This window comes from Cibotium barometz, chromosome 50, assembly GCF_041138505.1.
Source record: "Cibotium barometz isolate CiBa-2024 chromosome 50, ASM4113850v1, whole genome shotgun sequence".
Taxonomy (NCBI): Eukaryota; Viridiplantae; Streptophyta; class Polypodiopsida; order Cyatheales; family Cibotiaceae; genus Cibotium; species Cibotium barometz.
In genome coordinates this window covers 5,931,077-5,957,278 of record NC_141095.1, presented here as the reverse complement: position 1 = coordinate 5,957,278, position 26,202 = coordinate 5,931,077, and the positions used below count along the sequence as shown (strand labels likewise).

Sequence of the window (26,202 nt, the reverse complement as noted above, 5' to 3'; positions counted from 1 at the left end):
CCGACAGCACATTTGCACAAGCCGACAGCATTTTATGACCAGCCGACAAGCATTTATGGCATTTATGGCTAGTCGTGAGCATCCAGGAGCTGGCCGACTGCAGCAAGGCTGGCCGACCAGCATCATTCACACATATAAATAGAGGCGCATCCATTCAGTCCATCAGATATCAGCGTTTCAGCATACAGCATCTCATCACAGTTCAGCGCATCATCATCCACTTCAGTCCATCATATCAGTTCAGCAACACATTGAGCATCCATCTCCTCAGCGTTTCCTTCCCAGGCAACAAGGAGAGCATCAGCGTTTTCAGCATCATTCCTCTCATCCCGAGAAGGATCTTCATCTAGGACAACATCATAGATCTATTTAGATCTCATTGTAACCCATTCATCTAATATAGCTGCATTGCATTGCATTGACACTATCTGTCTTTCTTAAGCATCATTAAGTGCAGTTTAGTTAGCCTAAGGTTGTGTTTACGACGGTCAATTCTCCCATGTCACATTGGTATCAGAGCGTTACAGGGTAACCAACCTTAGATCATTTTCATTCCATCAGTCATTCAGTCAGACATCATGTTAATCGCTTCCGCACAGTTAAACCCAGTTCTCAAAATCTTGCAAGCCATCCTTAGGGATTTTCCCTTAGGCATGCATTAGTAACCCATCCATATGCATTCTTGCACAGCATATAGGGTTGCACATGGCTTGCATAGCATTCATCTTAGCACTCAGTCTTGCATCTGCAAGGCATACATGTTTACCCATGAATTCTCTGGGGAAGAATGACATCCATCATCAAAGGAGTACATAAATTTTTGGGCTTCAACTGGCAACAGCAAGGGGTTCTCTTCCACAGAAGAAGACGGAAGTTTGCTCCAACATCGCCTCAGGAGGTTTAGAGTTTCAGGAACGACGGAGATGGTAGGTGAAAGGATTCCACAGACTAGTCAGGGGTGACACAGGTATTTCCAAGCAGTTTTAGCAGCATTTGCCATTCAGCTCCCACAGTAGACAAGTCTTTGGCTCAAAGGATTCCACTCCTACAGTCGACCTCAATCCCGGCAGAAGAAGTCAGAAGGGGGCAGTGGTTCAGTGGAGAAGGATCACCAGAGTCGTCGAAAGGTTGCCAGGTATACCACCTAGCAACAGTTTAGCAGAGGGGAATGTCACGTGCACACCCATCACGAGTACAAGTGGCATGGCATCATCAAGCATTAATCCGGACATCTAAGTATTAGTCAGGCATATATCAGCATAAGCATGGGGGTGTTTCAGCACCAACATCAGCACTTTAGTCATCATGAGCATATAAGGCATTCACGTGCATCAGGTCGGGGCTGTTAGCATCAACCGACAGCACATTTGCACCAGCCGACAAGCATTTATGGCATTTATGGCCAGTCGTGAGCATCCAGGAGCTGGCCGGCTGCAGCAAGGCTGGCCGACCAGCATCATTCACACATATAAATAGAGGCGCATCCATTCAGTCCATCAGATATCAGCGTTTCAGCATACAGCATCTCATCACAGTTCAGCGCATCATCATCCAGTTCAGTCCATCATATGAGTTCAGCAACACATTGAGCATCCATCTCCTCAGCATATAGTCAGCATATAAGTCATCATTCCTATCTCCTACATAGAGGGAAGCCGGCATCGAAGGGTGGACCTCAGCATAGGAGCAAGGAACAGTCCTCAGCATCAGCATTCAGCCTATTCCTCTCATCCCGAGAAGGATCTTCATCTAGGACAACATCATAGATCTATTTAGATCTCATTGTACATTCATTTAATATAGCTGCATTGCATTGCATTGACACTATCCGTCTTTCTTGAGCATCATTAAGTGCAATTTAGTTAGCCTAAGGTTGTGTTTACGACGATCAATTCTCCCACATGTCACATTTATGTTTGGCGCCTCCAAGCTAGCTACCTCCTGGCTGTACAGACAGTCGTAGTCCACACGAGTGACAACAGCCAGTTCTCCATCTCCTTTTCTTTGGTTTGATTGACAGCGGTGTTGTATCAAGCGCTTACAAGCTGGCCGGTTGCAGCGGCGAACATCTCTCTCTCTCTCTCTCTCTCTCTCTCTCTCTCTCTCTCTCTCTCTCTCTCTCTCTCTCTCTCTCTCTCTCTCTTCTGGCCGCCTGCAATCTGGTGATTGCAGCCGTGTGGTGCATGTCTTCCATTGGTCACCTACAATGTCACGTGCACCCATATACTATGGTACACGGTGACAAACTAGCTAGGGGGCAGCCATAAGGCCAGCAGCCCCCAAGGTGGGCTAGCCTTGCAAGGGGGTAGCCAACCCCCTCGCCACACACTTAGGTCAGCCGCGACAGCTTTTTGGAGTGGAGTCGACCAAGTCATCATGGGCTTGGATAGTAGTCGGCCAAGTGCCAGATTGCTATCGTCCAACTTAGGTGACAGTCGGCCAGAAGATGCAGCAGCCCAACCCATTATCTCAGCCGAATAGGCATTTATGCTAGTCGTGTACACTTGCTGCCAAGGTGGTACCAAACGTTATGTACTGTACGGATCCGTACATACTGTACGTTGTTTGGTACGGAAAAAAAAATTTTAAGGTACGTAAAAATACGTACCATTGGTAAAAATACATAAAAATACGTACCAATGCATAATATTTAGTGGGCAGCTCAGCTAAAAGAGAGAGAGAGAGAGAGAGAGAGAGAGAGAGAGAGAGAGACTTGAAGGAGAGAGGCTGAGAGCTCAATGCACGGTCCACAGATCGTGGGCTAAGGCTCTGAGAGAGAGAGAGAGAGAGAGAGAGAGAGTTATGTTGCTGCCTTGGGAGCCTAAGCAAGGGTGGGTGGGGGGCGAGCCAGCATATTGCCAGCCGTACTGGGCACCAGTGGCGAACAGAGAGGGCGGCTACGCACATAGGCGCGAAGCGAACAGGGGCATTGAGGGCAAAGGCGAACTGAGGCAGCGGTGAGCAGGGGACGGCCCAGGGAGAAGGCGGCGGCTACAGTGGCGAACAGAGAGAGAGTGCGACTGTAGAGGAGAGAGAGCATGGCGGCTGGCCCTTACCGGAAGGTTGAGGTTGTACGGCCTCCAGAGTCCAGACGCAAGACGCAGGCACGCCGCACAGAAGGACCGCCACACCAAAAAAAAAAAAAACCCAAAAAAAAACGTACAAATCGATCTATACGTACGGTACGGATTGGATCCGTACGTACGTTTTGATCCTACCTTGCTTGCTGTAGCTGACCAAGCATGATTCACTCCTCCATGATGCCCATGATTCACTTGTTGGTGGTCATCGCGGGGTCAGCAATACCTTGGAGAAGTTAGAAAGATCATTTTATTGGCCGAAGATACGCAGGGATGTGTACAACTATGTTTTGGAGTGTTCCATATATCAAAAAGTGAAAGTACCTCATACCAAACAGGTAGGGTTGCTTCAACCATTGCCCGTTCCTGAGGGTCCGTTTCACGACATTTCGATGGATTTTTTGGACCCCTCCCGCATCTACTAGATCTCGGAATACTCGGTGTATGACGATAGTTGACAAATTCAGTAAATTTTGTATACTTATACCATGCAAGCAGACGGCCACAACAGAAGACATAGCCCAGCTTTTTCTCCGACATTGGTATCCAGTTTGTGGTTTGCCACGGACCATTACTTCAAACCAGAACCCAAAGTTTACAGCTCACTTCTGGCGAGCTCTGTTCGATAACTTTAGTACCAAAGTGCAATTGTCCAGTGCATTCCATCCCCAGACCGATGGCCAAACCGAGATTTATAATCATTTGGCTTTCGATGTGCTTAAAGCGTACTTCCACGATCAACAGTCGAAGTGGGAGCTTCATCTCCCGTCGGTACAAGTGATTCTCAATGACACTCACTCATCCAGTGTTGGCAAAACTCCGTACAAGGCAGCCTTTGGTCGAAGATTTTCATCTCTTCTCACGAGGATGATCTCTCCTTCCTTGGAAGCCAACAAGACGACAGAAACTTTTTCAGCCATCATAGAGTCTGTCAAAGAGTGTCTTACCAAAGTCACGAAGAGACGTCAATTTTAAAGAAGGTGAATGGGTATATTTAAGGATCATGACGCAAAGACTCAAGCAAGTGGGCAAGCGCTATCCAAAGTTGTCATTCAAAAGTTTTGGTCCTTTCCCCATCATCAAGAAGATAAGCGATGTCGCCATGCCACTCACATTGCCAGACAGTTGGAACACCTTCATTGCAAAATGTTCCAGAAGAGCAGCAGCCAGAAATGGTTGATGAAGCAAAGGTGATAGAGCCTAAGTAGATCCCTCTACATCGCTAGAAGCATGGTTCTGGACGACATCTTCGCCAATTTTATGCCAAAGTTCAAAGATCGAGGGACCCATGAAGCCATTTGGCTAGATGAAGAATTCTTCCTCGAGTATCCCCAGTTGTTGGCGGACTATCTCGAAGCTATGAACCTCTCGCTAAGCTAAGCACGAAGGAATGTCACGTGCACCCATGCACTGTGGTACACAGTGGCAAACTGGCTCATCAACAGTGCAAGAATCATGTACAGAAGTAGTACCTTTTAGGGTATATTGGTCATATGTCGTGACCCCTTTGTGAACCCAGTCCGGGACATGTCACGCACGAGCTACGTAGGTCAGTCTCCCAGCCTTAGAGTGTCAGGTCAGTCCTCTTAACCCACTGTGGAGAATTCATCAAGTGTTCATCATTTAGATGCATGTACATGTTAGCCATAGCAGTAGATGCATTAGAAGTATTTACGTTGCATTGCATGTAGAAGGGGCCAACCCTAAGGCCAGCCCCCAAGGTGGGCTAGCGTTGCAAGGGGGTAGCCACACACTTAGGTCAGCCGACAGCTTTTTGGAGGCTATTGTGCAGTCGGCCAGATCATCATGAGTCTGGACAGCAATCAACCAAGTGCCAGACTATTATCGGCAACCAGCTTCGGTGGCAGTTGACCAGAAGATGCAGCAGCCCGGCCCATTATCTTAGCCGACTAGGCACTTATGCTAGTCGTGTACAGTTGCTACAGCCGACCAAGCATTTGTTGCTGGTCGTGGCATTTTCTATTGGCCGACAGGCTGTAGAGGCAGCTGACTTGCATCATGTGGCCATATAAAAGGGCAAGACCAGTTCAGTCCATAAATCATCAATCATAAATTAGATATTATCATCAAAAGTCAAGCATGTATGCCTAGGCTCTTGCCTGTGCATACCTACAGCCATTCTTGTGCTTTCATCCCAAGGCAAAGAAGCTCAATCTCTTCAGGAGCATTCAGCATACCTACCCTTAGTCTCGGGCCGGTGTATTTCTCTCGAAGATAGCTTCAAAGTCGCCTAAAGCTTATATATATACCTAGATGAATCCAAGAACATGCCCAAATTCACCTTTTAGGAATGTGCATATTATATACTCATGGTAGTCAACCCACAAGACTATATAACTATCAACTCCATTATGCATAGTATGGACTAGATATGACATCCCCACTAACGTCATCAGTGCCCAATAGTGGGTGTAGAACTCTATATCAAGATATGCTCACACACACACACACACACACACACACACACGAGCATATATTCACAAAAAGGCCTTCGTACTGAGTTTCTGTCAAACCTCCGGAGATGCAAGGCAGACTCAGCCTATCATGACCCTGTGAAATTGGTGCATCATAAGTGTGAGCATGGTGGTCAGCGAGCAAGATATATATATATATATTTAAAGGTTCATACTTGGGGACAAAAAGGAAACTAAGGTTTATTAACCCATGTGTGGACAACCCCATGTGTGAAGGGGACAAAGAGACTTAAAGATTAAAAGGTTCTATAACCTTTAGTGGCCAAGAATTAAAGTTTTAAAGGTTCTATAACCTTTGGTGGCCCCTAGGCTAACTTTGGAGGCTTCAACACTTTTGGAGGGTGGACACGCCTCTTTCTCCTTTTTGGAAAGGACGACAGGTGGGCTGTGCTACAGAAGCTACAGGTGCAGCTGAATAGCTCCTTAGGCATGCTTTTTGGAGAGTAAAGGGTTGGTTGCTGTGCTGCGCTACAGGGCAAAGACACAGGCCTTCTTTGCCGAGTATGCCAGAGACAGAGCTGCATTATATATGCCATTGTACTGCATACTATGAGATACGTGGTCGTTTCCACTGTTTATTCAGAGAGGGTTTTGGACCACTTTCCAGAGTCATGGGGTACCAGGACCAGAGGTGTTTGGGATTGTTCTTGCTTGAGCTGCGGAGACATAGAGATAGCCTGCTTAGGCGCACAGAGAGCCAGACTCAGAGGCACATTACAGACTTCTTTAGTCCAGCCATCACTACGCCAGATGGACCACAGCAGCAGCAGGACATGGATACCGCCCACACCAGGGGTACACTGATTGATCGTGCGACTGAGCTTGGGTGGTCCAGACGCCCACGACTACGGAGGAGGGCATCCCAGCATAGACGGAGGTTGCAGTGGCGGATTCGGATTATTCTTGCGAGGCATGCGGGACACCCAGTCAGGGTGCTGACCACAGAGGATATTGAGGAGATCCGCCAGTGTCCGATGCGGCACATATTATGAGATGGAGGCACCTCCATAGTGTACCCCTCCGTCCCACATGATATTGTATCCCTTCACTATATTCCACTCACCTCCATAGCGTACCCCCCCTCACTATATTCACACCCTATAAGGGTTTCTGTTTACCTTCCAGTTCCAGTTTCATTTTCTAGGTGCCAGTAGTATCATCTTTATTTTTCATTTTCTGGGTTTTTTTATCCAGACATTGTATCAGATCCACCATGATGTAACTTTTGGTCTCATAGGTCATTATGGCCTTTTGAAGACGTTAATATAACATTTCATTTCATTTCATTTCTCTCTCTCTCTCTCTCTCTCTCTCTCTCTCTCTCTCTCTCTCTCTCTCTCTCTCTCTCTCTCTCTCTCTCTCTCTCTCAGCAGTCAGGTCAGCAGGCATTGCAGCTAGCCCCAGAGCACAGCCGCACCAGAGGTACACTGATTGATCGGGCTATAGAGCTGGGGCGGTCAAGGCGCCCCAAGATGAGAGGCCCATCTCGACACCGGCGGAGACTACAACAGAGGATCAGGACCATACTAGCACGGCATGGGAGACGTCCAGTCAGAGTACTCACCATGGAGGACATTGAGGATATCCACCATCGACCGATGAGAGACATCTTTGGATAGTGATGTGTATGATGCTTACCTTTGTTGCTGGAGTTTTCCTCCCAGATGTTATCCATTAGGAGCTCCTAGTACCGTACTTTTCCTCATAGTTGTTTCAGTTTCAGTTAATTGTTTAGTTGTTTTTAGCTTTGGCAGGACTGAACGGGGCTTTTCCTTGCTCCCTTTTCTCTTGTGAAAAGCGACATAAGGACTATAAGTTTCTCTCTCTTTGTGAGCAAGTGGGACAGCAGGAGGTGTCATATTGAGTCTCTCTTTTCACTGGCTCGTGACTGTTCCGGAGTCGTTTCTCTGGCCCTTTAAGAGAGGAAGGGTTTGGCAGTTCGAAAGGTGGAAACAAGGCAAGATTGTGGACTCATTTGGAAGAGTTTCTAGACTGTTTTCATGGCTGAGTTTGTGGCTATGTGCATGGTTCAATCAGATGCATATTCAAGGCCTCATGGATGCATTGACTTAGCAGATTAGAGGAGATAACAATGTGGTATTCTTGGGACACAAACCTGTGTGTAACCTCTATGCTAAGAGGTCCAGAGGATTGGCAGATTGGACTTGTAGACATACGAGCCATGAATGGCCATGTAATCATTTAAACTTTTCCATTGAAATTGAATAAAGAAATACCGAAAGGGGCGCCAAGCTTTGGGGCCAACAGGTGTCGTTCTGTTTCATGTGTTGGAGCACTCTAGCTCCTATTTATTTGTTTTATTGGCTGGACTACAATTGGATTAGGTGACTACTAGTCTACCACACTTTAGTTTCTACCAGAGGCCGGTTTCAAAGCCATAATGAAGCCTAGCACTAAGGAAAGTAGCAAATAGAAAGAATTAGTACAACAAATAAGTAGTTGATAGGGCAAATGCACCGCCAAAGATAGAAAGAATAAGCACAATACAACTGGCCGCAACTCGGACGAAAAATTCACAATGTGAAACCTGCATGTCCGCTAATACGGCTGAATTATATACCTAGATGAATCCAAGAACATGCCCAAATTCACCTTTTAGGAACGTGCATATTATATACTCATGGCAGTCAACCCACAAGACTATATAACTATCAACTCCATTATGCATAGTATGGACTAGATACTACAACATCCGCACTAACGTCATCAATGCCCAATAGTAGGTGTAGACCTCTGTATCAAGATATGCTCACACTCACTCCACACAGACACACACACGAGCATATATTCACACAAAGGCCTTCGTACTGAGTTTCTATCAAACCTCCAGAGATGCAGGGCAGACTCAGCCATAATGAAGCCTAGCACTAAGGGAAGTAGCAAATAGAAAGAATTAGTACAACAAATAAGTAGTTGATAGGGCAAATGCACCGCCAAAGATAGAAAGAATAAGCACATGCTGATGCAAAAACGCAAACAGAAGAGAGAGAAGAGAGAGAGCTGGAAATTTAGTATATTCATATAATACAAAAAGGTACCTCTAAATCTACAGCCATGGGCTGCCTTCATGAAAAGGTGGAAACACCCAAATCAGTCCTACATAATGGACCTACTCCATAAGGGAGTGAATCAATACATCAATGAGCAAACATGCCTTTATATAGGCCTCTTGGACCAACAGAGTGCTGGCCGACTGCTGGTCGGCCAGCCGACTGGACATTTAATGCAATAACACTTCACGACCTATGCCCCTCCTACGGCCGACAGCACTTCTTGCAATCGACAGTCCCTTTGTTCAGCCGACAGATCAACCTTGTCCTTCTCCAAGTCCACACTAGCCAAATCTGCACTTCATGCTCAAAAACCTCGTTCTAGTCATCTTTTTTTGGCTGCCCCTTTCTGGTCTAGCTTTAGGATATGTCCATGGACAAACTTGCACATGACATCCCCCTCTGCTAAACTTGATGACGGGATTCCAACCTGTTCTTGGATGACTGTCATCATCCCATTCTTTTCCCTGAGTCTCTCTGTCATCCATCCATCTCTGGCAACCCTTTTCACTGAAAACCCGGCCCGGTCTCCAAAACCACTCTGATTCTAAATAAAATCCATGCATCTGTTCCATCCAGTCCCCAATCCGTTCCTGCCCTAACTCTGAACACTGTCTTGGTCGTCATTCATGAGAATTGAGTCTGGCACTCTCACTCCACCTCTTGGAGGATAATCCTCCCTTGGGACCGTTGCCCGAGAACCTATCTGGCTCACAGGACTGCCATCCCCTCTGGCTTTGTGAAACACCACCAACAAACCTCTTGGGAGCTCTTCCCGATCTTGTGTTCCTTGCCTTGGGCTTTGTATCCGTGTACTTTCATGTACCTTGGACGTGTACATCATCATATGGGACTGAAACAACATTTAGCTTTGCTGAGCCTGATGCTCTGATACCAATGTAACATGCGGAAGCTTTGAAAGTCTTCTTTCAACCCTAAACACCACTTAGAACATGCTGATGCAAAAACGCAAACAGAAGGGAGAGAAGAGAGAGAGATATAGCTCGAAATTCAGTATATTCATATGGTACAAAAAGGTACCTCTAAATCTGCAGCCATGGGCTGCCTTCATGAAAAGGTGGAAACACCCAAATCAGTCCTACATAATGGACCCACTCCATAAGGGAGTGAATCAATACATCAATGAGCAAACATGCCTTTAAATAGGCCTCTTGGACCAACAGAGTGGTCGGCCAGCCGACTGGACATTTAATGCAATAACACTTCACGACCTATGCCCCTCCTGCAGCCGACAGTCCCTTTGTTCAACCAACAGATCAACCTTGTCCTTCTCCAAGTCCACACTAGCCAAATCTGCACTTCATGCTCAAAAACCTCATTCTAGTCTGGCTGCCCCTTTCTGGACTAGCTTTAGGATATGTTCATGGGCAAACTTGCACATGACATCCCCCTCTGCTAAACTTGATGACGGGATTCCAACCTGTTCTTGGATGACTGTCATCATCCCATTCTTTTCCCTAAGTCTCTCTGTCATCCATCAATCTCTGGCAACCCTTTTCACTGAAAACCCGGCCCGGTCTCCAAAACCACTCTGACTCTGAATAAAATCCATGCATCTGTTCCATCCAGTCCCCAATCCGTTCTTGCCCTAACTCTAAACACTGTCTTGGTCGTCATTCCTTAGAATTGAGTCTGGCACTCTCACTCCACCCCTTGGAGGATAATCCTCCCTTGGGACCGTTGCCCGAGAACCTATCTGGCTCACAGGACTGCCATCCCCTCTGGCTTTGTGGAACACCACCAACAAACCTCTTGGGAGCTCTTCCCGATCTCTCTTTTTTTTTTTTTTTTTCTGGAAAAACGATCCTTCTATTAGTTAATGAGAAAACGCCATAAGGCTACAACGCTCACCTCGCAAGGAGGGATAAAAAACACAGTGAACACCTGAGCTCCACCCCCGTGGCTGGCCGCTCTCTAGGGGGGGGGGCTACCTAGTAGTACATGTGGGAGGTGAGAAAAGCCAAACTGGAGGCCTATAGTGCCAAGTGACATCCTCGCCCCTCGCGGTGAGGAAAGGGCCAGGCTGCCAAGTGCGGAGGAAAGCCTTGCGGCGCCCTCTCATGCGATCCGAGTCGCCCTGGAGTTTCCCCTAGTGTCCTCTCAAGGTGTGAATGATGTCCACCCAGAGGGCCTGTATGACCTCCGCCCCGGTGGAGTCGCCTGGCGGTCAATGGCCTCCCTACATCGGGCTCTCCATATGTGCCAAGCCGTCATGCTGCTAATCATCTCCCATCTGTGCCCGACCCCCTCCTGAGGGGCTGCCGAAGAGAAGTCTGGCGTCGGAACCACCGCCATCGCCCTGTCAGAGACCTGGATGGTCGCACTGCCAGGGACGTCCTCATATCCAAGGGCCGGGCCGCTGTCCGTGGCCCAAGCCACCGCACCCCACGTCACCAGCATCTCACTTGGTGAGCCTGCAAAAACCATCCTGAGAGCGCGCTGCCAGACCTGCTGTGCCTGTGGGCAATCCCATAAGCAGTGCCGCTGCGACTCCTGTGCATGGCCGCACCGAGGGCAGGACGCTGGGTGTCTGCCAAAAGCTAGCCAAGCTCCCACAGCCAGTCCTCTATGCGTTGTGAGCCAGAGAAAAAGCGTCACCTTCCGGGGCCGGAAGCTGGCCCAAAGGCGCTGCCAGAAGTCCCTAAGAAAGGCAGGGGAAAGCCCCTGTCGCCGCCAATGCTCGGCCGCCGCCAGGGTGCTCGCTATCCTGTGCCTCTGAATCCGCCGCCCCAGCCTCGCTGTGTACTGGAAAAAGGGGATGCCTGGGCTGGTAGGGGCCGAGTAGGGATCTCGCCAAAACCACTCGCCTGGATCCCACTGAAGGCGAATAAGAGGCCTGCTGTCCCAAGCCCATAATCTCCAAGAACAGTCCTCCCCTATCGAGGCCGGTGAGGGGTCTACATGCCACTGTCTCTGATGAAAGCCGACCACCCGCACCCTCTGAAGAATACAACCCTGGAGCCCATCCAAATCTAGTCGTGTCCTCTGAAGCTGGCCACCCTCTCCCACCTCGAAAGTGAGTGGGGCGACTCTCTCCGCTGTGCCGCAGACCGCTAGAAGGATCTCATGCCGAGTAAAGACACCCATCCACTGTGGAGGTGGAGGGTCCTGTATTGGGGTCCGCCACTCCCGGGGGATGGCCGCCTCAATGTCCTGTCTCATCAACTCTCTGCCCCTCATCCCACTGAGTCTCCTCTCCTGAGCCTCTAGAGGCAGCTGCTGAAAACATATCCAGTCGTCTAGGGACTGGGTTGGGCCGGAGCTCAACGGGCCCCACGACACGTGAGACCGCGATCCAACCATATGGCCACTGGGAAGTCGAATCAAGGGGTTCCAGATCAATGGCTCCCTCAGGCGCTCCTCATCGGTGCTCGGGGGAGTCTGGAAGAGTGACGGCCTCAGATGCGCCCAGGCCCTCAGAAGGCTAGCTGCAAAACGCTCCTCGAAGCCAAGGCCCACTCCTCTGGATCGCTGCTCTGTAAAGATCCACTTGATGCTGGGGGTCCAGGGGCCGCTAAGAGAAGGAGTGCGGCTGAGCATCCTGGAAACAAGAAACTCCTTCCACGGCTCAGCGCCTGGCAGGAGGCCACGAACTACCAACTTGCCAAGCAAAGCTCGGCTTTGGCAAATAGGATCAACAATGCCCATGCCGCCTCTCTCCCTCGGCTGAGTGATCACAGCCCATGCAACCTTGGCCCTGGCGGGCCGCCCGTCGCCACCGGACCAAAGAAAGTTCCTGATGAGCCTCTGCACCTGGCCAATGCACGCCCGAGAGAAGGCCCAGCAAGAAGTGATGTACCACATGGTAGCAAGCAGAACCTGGTTGGCCACAACTACTCGGCCAGCCAGAGATAAACGAGCGGTACTCCAATACAGAAGCTTCTTCCGAATGCTCAGAAGAAGGGGGGCTATCTGCTGCTCCGGGGATATGTCAATGCCCACATAGCATCACAAATAACGCACTGTAGTGCCCGGGGGCAGCCACTGAAAACCATCAACTGGCCTCCAAGTCGGGGGGGGCATAGAACTGACCCACAACACACACGACTTGTGCCAGTTGATCAAAGCGCCCGAAGCTCTGCAAAACCTGTCCATGGCTGAGGCGAAGCGGCGGAGGTTCTCCTCACCTCCCTGAAGATAGACAGCAGTGTCATCCGCAAACTCCGAGTCTAGGAGCTCCTCCGAGGTGCGGATGGGAAGCTGGAGGCCCCGCAAACCTGTATCCTGTGCCGTCAAAAAAGTGCTCATGGCCTCCGCCACAAAAAGAAAAAGAAAGGGCGCCAAGGGGCACCCCTGCCGCACCGAGCGCGAGAGCTGGAACCTCTCTGCGCACGCCCTGTATCAGCACCTGGCTATGAGCCGATGTGTAGAGTGCAGAGACCCCACGGATCCACTGAGGGGGGAAGCCCATCCTCTCCATAGTGCCTTCCAAGAAGGCCCAGTCCACCCGATCATATGCCTTCTCGAAGTCCAGAAGGAGCACTGCCAGATCCTCCTGCCGAAATCTAGCCAAAGCCGTAGCCTCCCAGAAAGAGAAAATGTTATCCAGAATGCTCCTATCCTGCATGAAGCCTGTCTGCGTGGGGTGGATGATGTCCGGAAGGTGAGGCTGAAGCCGCCTATACTGATCGCCTTAGCTAGGACCTTGTAGGCCGTGCCTAGCAAGGTGATCGGTCTCCACTGTCTAATCTCCAGTCTGTCTCCTCCCTCTTTGGGGATCAAGTGAATCAACCCCTCTGCCATGCTGTCCGGCATGACTCCCGACTCCATAATCTCCTGGAATGCCAATCTGAAGCCCCTATGTAAGAGGCCCCAGTACCTCTGGAAGAAAGCCACTGAGAGACCGTCCTCTCCTGGGCATTTGCCCCGAGGTAATGCCTGAAGAGCCTCTTCCAGTTCCGTATCCGAGAAGGGGGAGAGAAGGGAGTGCTGCAAATGGGCCGGCACAACCGGTCTCGTGAAGCTCCAGACTGCCTCCCGAGCCTCTCTCACCCTGTCATCTGCTGGCTCAGCAGAGAGAAGATCCCTGTAAAAATCTGTGGCTATCGCCCGAACCCTGGGGGGGATCCACCACAACCTGGCCATCAGCCTGCCCCGAAGACGCCTGAGACCCTCTCGTCTGAAGCGAGGCCCTGTCGCCTCAAAGAAATCTCGAGTCACTCTGTCTCCAGCCTGTGTCCAAAAAGAAGCCCGAGCATGGAATCGGAACTCCACCCTCCTCTCCTCGATGGATCTGATCTCAGTGCGAGCTGACTCCAACTGCTTTGAGATCCAAGGGCTCGTAGGATCCCTCTCCTAGAGTCTCTGGAGGGACGCTAGACTCCTCCGTAGGCTCCTCTCCTGCTCTCTGAAGGCCTCCAGACGGTCCAAGGCAGCCTGTCTGAGCATCCGACTGATCTCCTGCAAGCCACTGGCAAGATCGCTGGCTGCCGATCCTCTCCTGAACTGCAGCTCCTGCCAGACCTGCTCAACTCTGATCGCAATCTCGGGCTCCTCTATGAGACAATCTGGAATCCGGACGCTCTGGCCCCGCTCTCCTCTCGTAGGGTCCTCGATCTGGAGAAGCACTGGAAAGTGGTCTGAAAACGAGGAGCCTGCAAGTATGCCCACAGTGCCACCTCTATCACAAGCCCACTCATCAATGTAAAACCTGTCGATGCGGGAAAGGTTAACTCCTGTGGCCCGTCTATCCGAGCGCGAAAAAGATAGACTCCCCTGCAACCTGCCAAACTCCGGGACAGTCCACGGATCCTGGCCTCTCACCTGCAGCACTAGTTCCTCCCAGGCAGCGAGCTCCAGCCCATGAATGGTCTCCTGGCTGCCCCCCATCCTGTCCTCTGCATCCTCCAGCATGTTGCAATCCCCTCCTAGGCACCAGTGGTCTGCCAAGGGGAGGGACTGCCTAATGGTGCTCCAGAACTCGGCTCTCCCGGTCGCCCCATTAGGGGCGTAGAAGTTGAGGAAGCCAATGCGGTCTTCCCCAACCCGAAGGATGATCCACTGCGCTCGACCCTGGACCAGAGTGCCAGAGTCCACAACCTCGGATAGAAGCTGCTCGCTGACTGAGATGCATACTCCACCCTGGTTCCCCTGGGAGCCATATGCCGGTGACCAAAAAGTGACTCCTGCCTGGCAAGATCTTCCCGCAGGTGCGGGTACGCCCGACAGAAAGGTGGTGCTCCTGGATGAAAAGGATATCTATGGGTCCTCCAACGAGAGCCCTCTGGATCTCCTGGCGAAGTCTGCCCCGACCAATGTAGCAACGGTGTCCACCGAGACCCTGGATGTTCCATGAGAGGATCCTCATGGATGAGCTATGGCAAGTGAAGCAGCCGCCACTGGCTCACCCCTCTCAGCCGGCCCGGATGATCTGCCCTCCACTCTGTGAGTCTTGGGCGCCGGCTTGGAGGGAGAATAGTCACTGTCTGTCCGGGTGCGGAGTCTCTCCAAAAAGAGGGTGACCTGTCTCTGTGTCCAGCCCCACTCCGCCTTCGCCCTGTCCAGGGCATAGGCGTGAGACCAATCCTCTGCATATATGTATCTAAAGGTAGGCTGCACCCTCGGGGCGGCATGGAGGAGAATCAGTACCACCGCCTCAACTGAGGTGTGGACCGGATCCGCCCGCCAATCTCCTATACCAAACAAGCTCATGCAGGCTGAGTGTAATCGGGTCTGCAATAGGTCCGTGAGCCCCAAGTCACTGAAGTGGTGAGAAAACTCCAGTATCTGATCACGCAAAACTTCCTCTACAGAGTTGCAATCCCATGCTGTGTCTGGGGCAACACTGAGAGGAAAGGAGAAGGCCACCATGCTGCTCACCACTGAAGGAGAACGAGAGGGATGGCACACCACGCAAACTCGCAAGGGCGCGACCAGTGTCTCGAACGGGCAGCTCTTCCCGATCTTGTGTTCCTTGCCTTGGGCTTTGTATCCGTGTACTTTCATGTACCTTGGACCTGTACACCATCATATGGGACTGAAACAGCGTTTAGCTTTGATGAGCCTGATGCTCTGATACCAATGTAACATGCGGAAGCTTTGAGAGTCTTCTTTCAACCCTAAACACCACTTAGAACATGCTGATGCAAAAAAGCAGACAGAAGGGAGAGAAGAGAGAAAGATATAGCTCGAAATTCAGTATATTCATATGGTACAAAAAGGTACCTCTAAATCTGCAGCCATGGGTTGCCTTCATGAAAAGGTGGAAACACCCAAATCAGGCCTACATAATGGACCCACTCCATAAGGGAGTGAATCAATACATCAATGAGCAAACATGCCTTTATATAGGCCTCTTGGACCAACAGAGTGCTCACCGACTGTTGGTCGGCCAGCCGACTGGACATTTAATGCAATAACACTTCACGACCTATGCCCCTCCTGCAGCCGACAGTCCCTTTGTTCAGCCGACAAATCAACCTTGTCCTTCTCCAAGTCCACACTAGCCAAATCTGCACTACATGCTCAAAAACCTGGTTCTAGTCATCCTCGACTAGCTTTAGGATATATCCATGGGCAAACTTGCACATGACATTAACTCAGACAAAAAATTCACAATGTGAAATCTGCACGTCCGCTAATACAGCTGAATTATATACCTAGATGAATCTAGGAACATGTCCAAATTCACCTTATAGGAACGTGCATATTATAAACTCATGGTAGTCAACCCACAAGACTATATAACTAGCAACTCCATTTTGCATAGTATGGACTAGATACTACGACATCCCCACTAACGTCATCAGTGCCCCAATAGTGGTATGCACAGTTCTGCCCGGCGTTTGATCGCTTTGTCCTTGCATTTAGCAATCAGTCAATCAATTTGTCCACTCAATCTTGTGGACACAGTTCAACTTGTATACAGTTCTCCAAGAGAAGAAATAAAGCAAATACTCCTGCTTGCAGGGGGGGGGGGGACCTTCAATGGGTAATTCGGGACCCCATTTGGTGTCGTCTCTACTACATCTCTTTCAGATTCATGTATGTTGTTTTAAAGGATTGCTAAAGACTCACTAAACTCACGTTTAAAGGAAGGCTTCGTTGTCTCACACGGTCCTAGCTCGGCACATGCTACATATAAGGCTGATTTGGGACTATTTTGAGCCAGATTTTGGTTAGTTTTTGGGATTGTTTTGCGGGACTGATATGCCTTGACTTTGAGAAGGGAACTTTGTGAAAGTCTCACGTATGCTTTGTGGAAAGCTACTCAAGAACTGTGGAAAATCTGGTGTTGTTTACACCCTCACCCTCACCGATGTTGTTTACACCCTCACCTTGGATTCTTGTAAAGCTTCTACGTAATAAAGAAGTTCCTACGGGGGGCCGGCCGTTCCGGTTGAAAGTGCTGTCTTTATATTTTGTGGCTTACGGCTATGTTATTCTCTGTTTGCATATTTGAAGTGTTTTCTCTTCTGTTCCGGGTCCCCCATCGGTTAAAGTTAAGTTGTGCTTTCCTTTGTAGAAGTTTGGAATACCCCTCGGCTTCATAGGCTGAAACCTATTCTTGGAGTTCTCACGCTTCTCTCAAGTGCCGAAGACTTTTGATCTCCGATACTTGTCTTTTTCTTTGGTTCATCTACCATGTAGACCCTGGCAACAATTGAAGCTGAATGCATCAAATCTTGGATGGTATCATTCACGCATACATTTGATCTCCGATACTTGTCTTTTTCTTTGGTTCATCTACCATGTAGACCCTGGCAACAATTGAAGCTGAATGCATCAAATCTTGGATGGTATCATTCACGCATACATTTGATCTCCGATCCTTGTCTTTTTCTTTGGTTCATCTACCATGTAGACCCTGGCAACAATTGAAGCTGAATGCATCAAATCTTAAATGGTATCATTCACGCATACATTCACAAAATCTCAAATGTTGTCATGCAAACCAACCCAATACTTTCTTAACTTAAACTTCTCAGAAATCTCTTTAAAAGGAGTAATCTTGAGATATGCATCCCAAAATTTCTTGTCAACTGTCTCACCTGTTTCCATCCACAATCTTTCCCATGCAAGGTGCACATCATCTTCAAACTTCTTAGGTAAAAACTGACCATAAAAATGCTTTTTGGAGTCTTTCCATTTCTTGGAAGATGTTTCCTCAACCATGAGTGCACCCCACCACACATTGGCCATCTCCGTAAGATGTAAACTAGCCATACGAATCTTGGATGACTCTGAATAGTTTTCGGAACCAAAAGCAATATCAAATTGACTTAAGGGTATTTGGATTGATGAGGCTAGAGATTTCCGAGAGGATAGCTAGTCGCTCCATGGGATGCTATCAGGAGTTCTCATGATAGAGCACGGTTTTATTCTAATAGGAGGCGTTCACCGAGGGAGTTGCCCACTGGAATGCTGGTTTGTTTGAGAGTACCCAAGAGTACTAAGACGTTACAGTCAGGAAAGTTCAAGGGCGTGTCACTGAACCTAAGGCAATTGCGACACTGCTCTTCCAATAGGCATGAGCATCTTGAACTACTCGGTCTAAACTGTACAGACTTGATGCATCCATTGCTGCAATTTCACTGCTTTCTATATGTGAAGCAAAACTACTTGCTTAATGACCTTCCTACTATCAAGCCCAGTGTTTAAGATGCCTACAAATCATGGTGCTGAGCTCAAATGGGCATGTTCCAACACCAAGCAACCCATAAGGCCAGATAACCATGCCACCTTGCATTTAGGTGATTGGACCTACGATAACACTGTAACCAGAAACCTTTACAGCAACAATAGCACACGATACTAATGGTATTTGTTTTCTATTATGCTTTCCATAAAATAAAATGCAGGGGAAAAAATAGGTGGAAATTACTTTTCTTGGTCACCTTCATAATAGAAGATGGTGAAGGGGATGATGAAGAAGACGAGGATGGCGTTGACGATGTAGATGGCCAGCCATAGCTGCTTCATGGGTAGGGTGAAGCTGCAGGCACCATTGTAGATGGAGTTCTGGCAGGCGTGCTGGTTCGCGATGTCTGCAGGCAGCATAAGGATGGAGAGCTCGGCAATGGAGAGGCCCAGCACCACCACGATCTTGGGCAAATAGGCCTGGTTCGAGTCATCCGGATGCTGGTAGTTGATCAGAAGGTAAGTGTTGAAGATGAGCGACAGCACACACACCACAATCACGATCACCAGTAACACCACGTTGTAATCTCCCATGGCCAAAACTTCACAGAGGAAAACCTAAACGAGAACCTTGATCATAGCCTGCAGAAAATTAATCGCAACCTGCCACCGAAAAACTGCAGAACCAGCCTACCGCAAGTAACACTCGCCTGCAGAGGAGTCTGCAAAAAACCTAAACCTCGCCTCCAGGAACCCTTACCGTAGCTTGCCTGCAGAAACCCTATCCCTCGTACGTCTTTAATTCTGCAGAGCAATGTCGGCCCAGGAGCTCTGAAGCAGATCCAGAGAGACAAACACACAGAGACGGTGTGAGCAGTTGATTGGCATCGTTCATACAGTAAAGCCCGACCGGCAAGGCCGCCCGTCACAGCAATATTTGCATTTTTACAAAAACATGTTTTTCTCTCTCATATGTTTGAACAAGTAAAAATAGAGCCCTCTCTCGTACTCTTTTTTTTATCTTGAGAGAGAAATTAGGTACTATGGAAGTGGATAGAGAGAAATTAGATGCCATCGCTCTTCACTAAGAGTGGGTAGATTCTTGTTTTTTATCATGCTCTTTTGATTGATCGTGTGTGTGCGCGCGCACGCACATGTGTGTGTGTTTTCAGTCTTCTGCCTCAGCAATCAGAAAAATCCAATAACCTTATTCAACTTGACCAGTAAAAATGTTCAAACATGATTATATAACAACAGATTTGTATACAATAATCACGCTACAAGTACGTGGAGCTAGTGACTCCATTATTTGAGAACATTTGGCATAGAGCATAAACCCAAAGATATTATGAGAGAATAGATCATGTTACCTGCATCCATCCAAAGAGACAAACCAATCGTTAGCCCGTGTATGTATTGTAGGTGTCTTAGGACCTATCATGTGTTATAGATATCACTCAAAATAGCCTCACTTTTATGCTATAATAGGGTCAGTTGCCATGTCACACATAGGTATGTATTTTTCTATGTATAGGCAAGGTTTGCATACATAGTCCTAGCCCAAGGTACATAGATTAAGAGCTATATCCTTTTGTTCATAGACCATGAATGTGCATATAGTGATAGCTTAAGAGAATAATCCCAAATGGGTATTCACTTTCTCTCTTTTTATATTCATAGACTGAAAACGAGAAGTAAGTCAGATGTATCCAAAAATTCGTGATATTTCTACAACGCCCTGTGTACTGGACCTGCATATAAGTTTAAAACATTATAATTCATATTTCTACTTTAGACAATCGGGAGCTATCCTCTATATATGTCCTCGCCAACCAGATAAACAGAGGCGCGGTTGACAGTATACATTCATGGTGTTAAACCAATGCATGTCTAGGTATAGTAGCTCAAGATTATATACCATCAGCATGTTAGAAGTTGTAAACATGATGTTTAATAGAGGTCCCATTTAATATGCAAAGATTAATGACCGTAAACTTGCTTAATAATCTTAGTATCATAATCATATGGTATCAGCAGAAACCATAACATATATATTTGTTCAAACCTTTCCAAATGTACACATCGTGTATCTCACCAAGACTTCAGAGAAAGACCGAAAAACTTAATACAATAAAATAACCCATATGATTGAAATGTCCTGCAATAATTTAGAGAAAGACCAAAGAGCTTAATGCATACATTTTTAACAGCGTGCTATTAACATATATAGAAATTCCATCGTCTAGATCAGATAAGGACTATTTTGATCCATCATTGATAGTGAATCACCACCACGGAGAGTTAGTCGTGCACGTCCGAGATTAAAGAAGTCAAGAAGCTATTTATGCTTAAATCTAATTATAAGCATGTGACCAAGAAAACTAGGCCTCGTATATCAATCTCTGAGGGAAACCAGAGAGATTATGCGTAGCCTAAAATCCACAATAATATGATAATCTTTGTGCATAGAAGAATAAGGCATCCTAGATTTAAAGGATATGCCATGTCAATGGATTAAGCACAGTGTTAATCACATCAAAAAACAATCACAGTGCAACGTAAAATACTTGTATAATCAGCATTCAATAATTACGCAACTTTAATCCTAGATAGGATTCCCTAAAAAAATCATTATCCAATAATATCACAAATGTTTTGAAGTATAAGCACAAAATGGGTCTCAACAGTGTCATTAACCCATAATCTTGTATATAGAGTCAAGAAATTGGCATGCAAAAAGCATCATAATAGCAAAAGTGCGATTCAAGACATTATCCTAGTAGTAGTATAACAAAAGCTTCAATATGCAATACTCGAGAGAACTCCCAGTTGATGCTAAAACAACAGACATGGTGAAGAACACCAATATACAGGCTAAGTGAGTGTATAAACACTCACCTTGCGTGGTTTTTATAGGTGAAGCTGTTGAAATATACAAGTGAATAGGGTGTGTGCGAGAATAAGCCCTTAGCAAGAGGCTGTAAAAGAGAATCTGTAAATGAGAGAGAAGCTGTGAAAAGGTGAGAAGTATCTACTGGGAGAGAATAAAGGGTAGCATGATTAGATTTAGGAGGTGTGGAGATATTCTGGGAAGAGGTGGAAAGAATCAAGCAAAAGAGGTTGAGCGAATCAAGCAGAGATCAGTGGGATTAGATGCTTGGATGTAAACTCTATAAATTGAGGCATTAGCCTAATGAGAATTTGTTGGTTTTTGATTATCCATGCTTACATTAAGCTATCAATTAATTGCTCACTAATCACGTCTTAATTATCATCTAATCTCTTTTCTAATGATGTTGATTCTAGCATTTGATCCACCATAGCTCATCACATTGCTGCAAATTTAACATGGTATCAGAGCCTAGCTTAGAATTCATCAAATTTATGAGCCCATTATCTTGCTAATCACCTAGTTAATTAGGATTAGAAAAAAAATCAAAATTTTAGCTCTTTTTCAGTTAGCCTCTGTACCCCAAGCTGGTGGAGAAGCTCTCTCTCCCTTCACACATAAAATTAGCCCAAACCCTCTTAGCCACACTTGAGTAGACTCCCCATGCTTCAGCCAGCCATCTCAAATTGCCAAACCGCCGCTGGATGCTTCAGGAAATCACGAATTCGCCAGTGCCAATTTTCTGAAGAGAACTGCAGATCTACTCCTCCACAGAAGACATTGCTCTAATTCCTCTTGGCCCTAGTGGTTTTCAAGGGTGCTCTACAAGCTGGTGAAGACAGTTTTTGATTTCATCAAGTCTACAGTGAGATCCAAGCTCTACATCAAATCTGCAAGAGTTGAGCTCATTTGAACTCTAAGGCCTCAGATCTGGACTCCTCGCATACTCTGTTTTTTGCACACAAAACAGAGGATATCAGTTATTAATTAGCACTAATCACTATATTTTGGTGCAATTGAGGGTTCAAATTAACCATTGGGTATCTGATAAGAATCCCTACAACTTCAGATTGCAATTCGGAGATGGTTTGATACTCAAACCATTCAGTACATATTTGTTACCCTTGGTTTTATGTAATTTCTGTTGAATTTATGCTTATAAATCTGTTGTAATCATCACCTAAATACCAGATTGAGTTGTAAAAGAGTAGACACTGCCCTTGAATCTTGAAATTGGATCAAGAGGTAAGACCCCCTTCACATCATCATGAGCACGGCACAAGATATAGCCAAATTTAATGGGGAGCAGTTTTATACATGGCAAACAAAAACCATGTATCAGCTCATGAGGAAAAATTTGTGGGGGCTAGTTGAGGGAAGAGATGAATGCCCAGAGATGAGTGGGAAAAATGAGTAGAAGAGCAGGAATGAGAAAGCATTAGGACTTATTGCACTGAGTTTAAATGATGAAATCATTAATCACATCACAGGGATACAATGGGCAAAAGATGCATGGGATGAACTCAATAAATTATTTGGCACTCAAGCAAATAATTCAAAGATAAATCTGTTCATGCAATTCTACAAACTGGATATGAAGGAAAGTGAACCTTTAATCACACAATTGAACAAATATAAAAGCATTAAGCAACTGGCAGCCATTGGCAAGAAGGTAGAAGATGATGAGGCACTAGCAGTGCTTCTGAAGAGTGTGGACAAAGGTGAATATGAAAACATTGTAGCAACATTAAAGAATGTACCTGAATTGAATGTGCACGAGATAGAAGGAGCTCTACTAGAGCAAGAGACCAAGGTAAAAGAGAAGAAATGGCTGGACTCAATAGCTGGAGAAGAAAAAGCATTCTTCACCCGAGGAGGATTCTCTCGAGGACGAGGACGAGGAAGAGGCAGAGTAGGAGGAAGGACCTTCACTTTGCCACAACTGTGGAAAGCCAGGACACATGGTAAGAGACTGCTACAACAAACCCAGTGGAGAAGGAACGATATCGGCAAACTTTATGGAGGCTCCTAAGGAAGTGGAGTCATATCATCTTTTCTGAGAGAGAGAGAGAGAGAGAGAGAGAGACCCTATAACCCAATATGTAACCTGCCCCAACAGAGTAAAACCACCTCTGAGCCACCGATGATGTAGGCCATGTGGTAGATGTATGTGTAAGCACTTTGGTCAAAGTCACGGGCACTTGTAGTAGCCTTGGACACATAGAGAGAGAGAGTGTCAAGGACTATGAGTTTAGGGACTTGAGGCACTGATCATAGACTACCAAGTAAGAGGGAAACTTGGTATAGGTTCCAGGTGTGCTAGGAGTATTCACTTGAGGGGAGGTGTTGAAATATACAAGTGAATAGGGTGTGTGCGGGAATAAGCCCTTAGCAAGAGGCTGTAAAAGAGAATGAGTAAATGAGAGAGAAGCTGTGAAAAGGTGAGAAGTATCTATTGGGAGAGAATAAAGGGTAGCATGAGAAGATTTAGGAGGTGTGGAGATATTCTGGGAAGAGGTGGAGAGAATCAAGCAAAAGAGGTGGAGTGAATCAAGGAGAGATCAATGGGATTAGATGCTTGGACGTAAACTCTATAAATTGAGGCATTGGCCTAATGAGAATTTATTGGTTTTTTATTATCCATGCCTACATTACGCTATCAGTTAATTGCTCACTAATCACATCTTAATTATCATATAATCTCTTTTCTAATAATGTTGATTCTTGCATTTGATCCACCATAGCTCATCACATTGCTGCAAAGTTAACTAAAGCCAAGTTGTATCTTCCAGTCGTCTCCCCACCATGAAAGCACCATACTAGCGCCGAATGTATGCACAGAGTATTCACCCACAACCGGCCATAGCCAGGTGCACTCAGAATGAAGACCTTGTCAGGCATGCAGAGTTCACATGCAAGAGTTTTAATGTTTAGCTTCTTTTTTAGGAATTCATGCTAATGTGAATAGCCCCCTTAGTGAAGGTGTTTGTGTAAAGCTACACACAAAGCCTTCAAACCATTAGTAAAGGTTTTCTAAAAAATTGTGAGATGTGTCTGATTGTGTGTGTGTGTGTGTGTGTGTGTGTGTGTGTGTGTGTGTGTGTGTGTGAGAGAGAGAGAGAGAGAGAGAGAGAGAGAGAGAGAGAGAGATTTAACTTTATTTGAATCCATTTATATCCTCATGTGGCAGTACTACCCTTCTTAGGTGCATTGCTCAAAACTCATCGGAACATGGTCATGTTTATACTCAAATTGACTAGAACAAGCCCAATGAGTCTATCTTCTTGCCTCAACAAATAGGCTACAATCTAGTTGGAGGTGTAGCAATGGAGCTTGTGTGGTCAGTGGAAGCAACTGTAGTGATGGAAAATAAATGTGAAAGGGATTGACTTGAGAATTATTTTTACATGATATTTTATTGCTAAAGCGCAATTAAAGGTTGAACTTGGTTGCTCTCAAGAGTTGCAAAGTTATAGAATGCAAAGTTAAAATTTAGTAAATAATCAAGAAATATTGCCAAGAATTGATTGTTTGTGCAAGAAAGATGTAAGAAGTTTTGAATATGTTACTCTAGGACGTTGAATTTGGTAGTAGAGGTAATTACAAGTTTACAGTTGCATTCCAATTTTTTTTTCAAAGAAATGATTTTAAAATGTTCAAAACTCAAGAAAAGGGGAAGTGTTTTAAGTAGTTATAGAACATAATTCTTCAATCTTGCTTTTAGGGTTCGAAAGCACGAAGAGATAAACTTTTCTACCTTTGACAAGAAGTTTAGAGCCTCATCTAAGAGGAAAATCAAAAGAACTAGGGATAATCTCAAGAAGGAGGCCTCAAGAGAACAAAGAGCATTGAGAGAACTCCAAACAGCACGTGGCAACTCGACAAGGGGAGACTTGGACCAAGGAGTTTCTAACCTCATTTCAAGAAGGAGATATGAAAAGTTATGGAGATAATATTCCTTGGAGATCCTATAATTGACAAACACACCTCTTCCAAGGTTGTGGATCTAGTCTTCGCTCTTAACGGAAGGACTTACACCGTCTACTTTTGCTTTTGTGGATGTCAACAATGGTTGTTGCAGTGCACACCAAGTTGTGTGACACTTGTCCAACTGAAACATGCATATTTCTCGAGGAAGTACGTGTTGGTCATCAAGAATCACGCATGGTTCCTCTAATAAACACACATGGTATGATAAGAAACTTGACCATAAAAACATGTGTGTTTTGTCAATCAAATCATAGACTCTTCTCAACAAAAAATTGTGTATTTTGTTATCAAAATACATGCATTTTGTCAAAATACATACATGTTAAGAATCTAGCACAGTCAAACAAACATTAAATCACACATCGTTTCTAATAAAAAATGTACCATCCCACACTCAAATTATGCATTGTCGGTAAAGAAACACGCGTTCTTCCAAATTGTGTGTTTGTATTTGTTGCAAAGAAATACGTGAGTTTTGTCATAGAAACATGGGTTGTTTTTCAAGAAATGCATGTTTATCTAGACTACTTTAGAGACAAAAAGAACTTTCAAAAATGGGTCAAATCCAATTTCCACAGCCTAGCAACCCAAGTAAGATGAGTCCCCATCCCATTTAGATTTAGCTGATAATCTATTAATGTACATGTAAGCTCTAGGAGGCTTGTAAGAAACAACCGACTTGTAGAGGAAAATGCTTAAACGTTGTAGAATCCTAAGAACCCTCAAGATTAATACCTATATAAGTCACACCACCTTGGTGGTATCAATTGTTAAAGCCCATTTGTAGGAGGACAGTTGTCACGTAGGCTGTAACGCCTATGACCGACGGCGCCAGATCGGATGGCCAGACGGGGCTTTAGCGTCAATGCCTCGGCTGGAGCGCCGAGGACATGGCCATCCCCCGGGGTTCAGTGGGAGAGGATGCCCATGCGGAGTCATGGGCGGCCAGGCTAGTGTGGACGGCAGGCCACACACTATATAGCTTGGGGGATGAGGGGCAATCCTCATTCTTCCTCTGTGGTGGCAGGGTGGTGAGCCAGAGGCCGTCCCCTCCTGTGGTAGCGCCCGTAGTGGTG

General features: G+C 46.5%; 1 protein-coding gene across 1 annotated transcript in view; it reads right to left on the bottom strand.

Moving 5' to 3' along the window:
* The window catches only part of LOC147609763 (LIMR family protein Os06g0128200-like), a 126,347-nt gene extending 107,150 nt beyond the window's left edge, over positions 1-19,197 (bottom strand). Inside the window, exon 1 of the mRNA XM_086787332.1 lies at positions 18,491-19,197. Coding sequence (XP_086643458.1) covers positions 18,491-18,840 — 350 coding nt within the window. The 5' untranslated portion in view covers positions 18,841-19,197. The remainder of the gene's footprint in view (positions 1-18,490) is intronic.
* Positions 19,198-26,202: the final 7,005 nt, after the last annotated feature.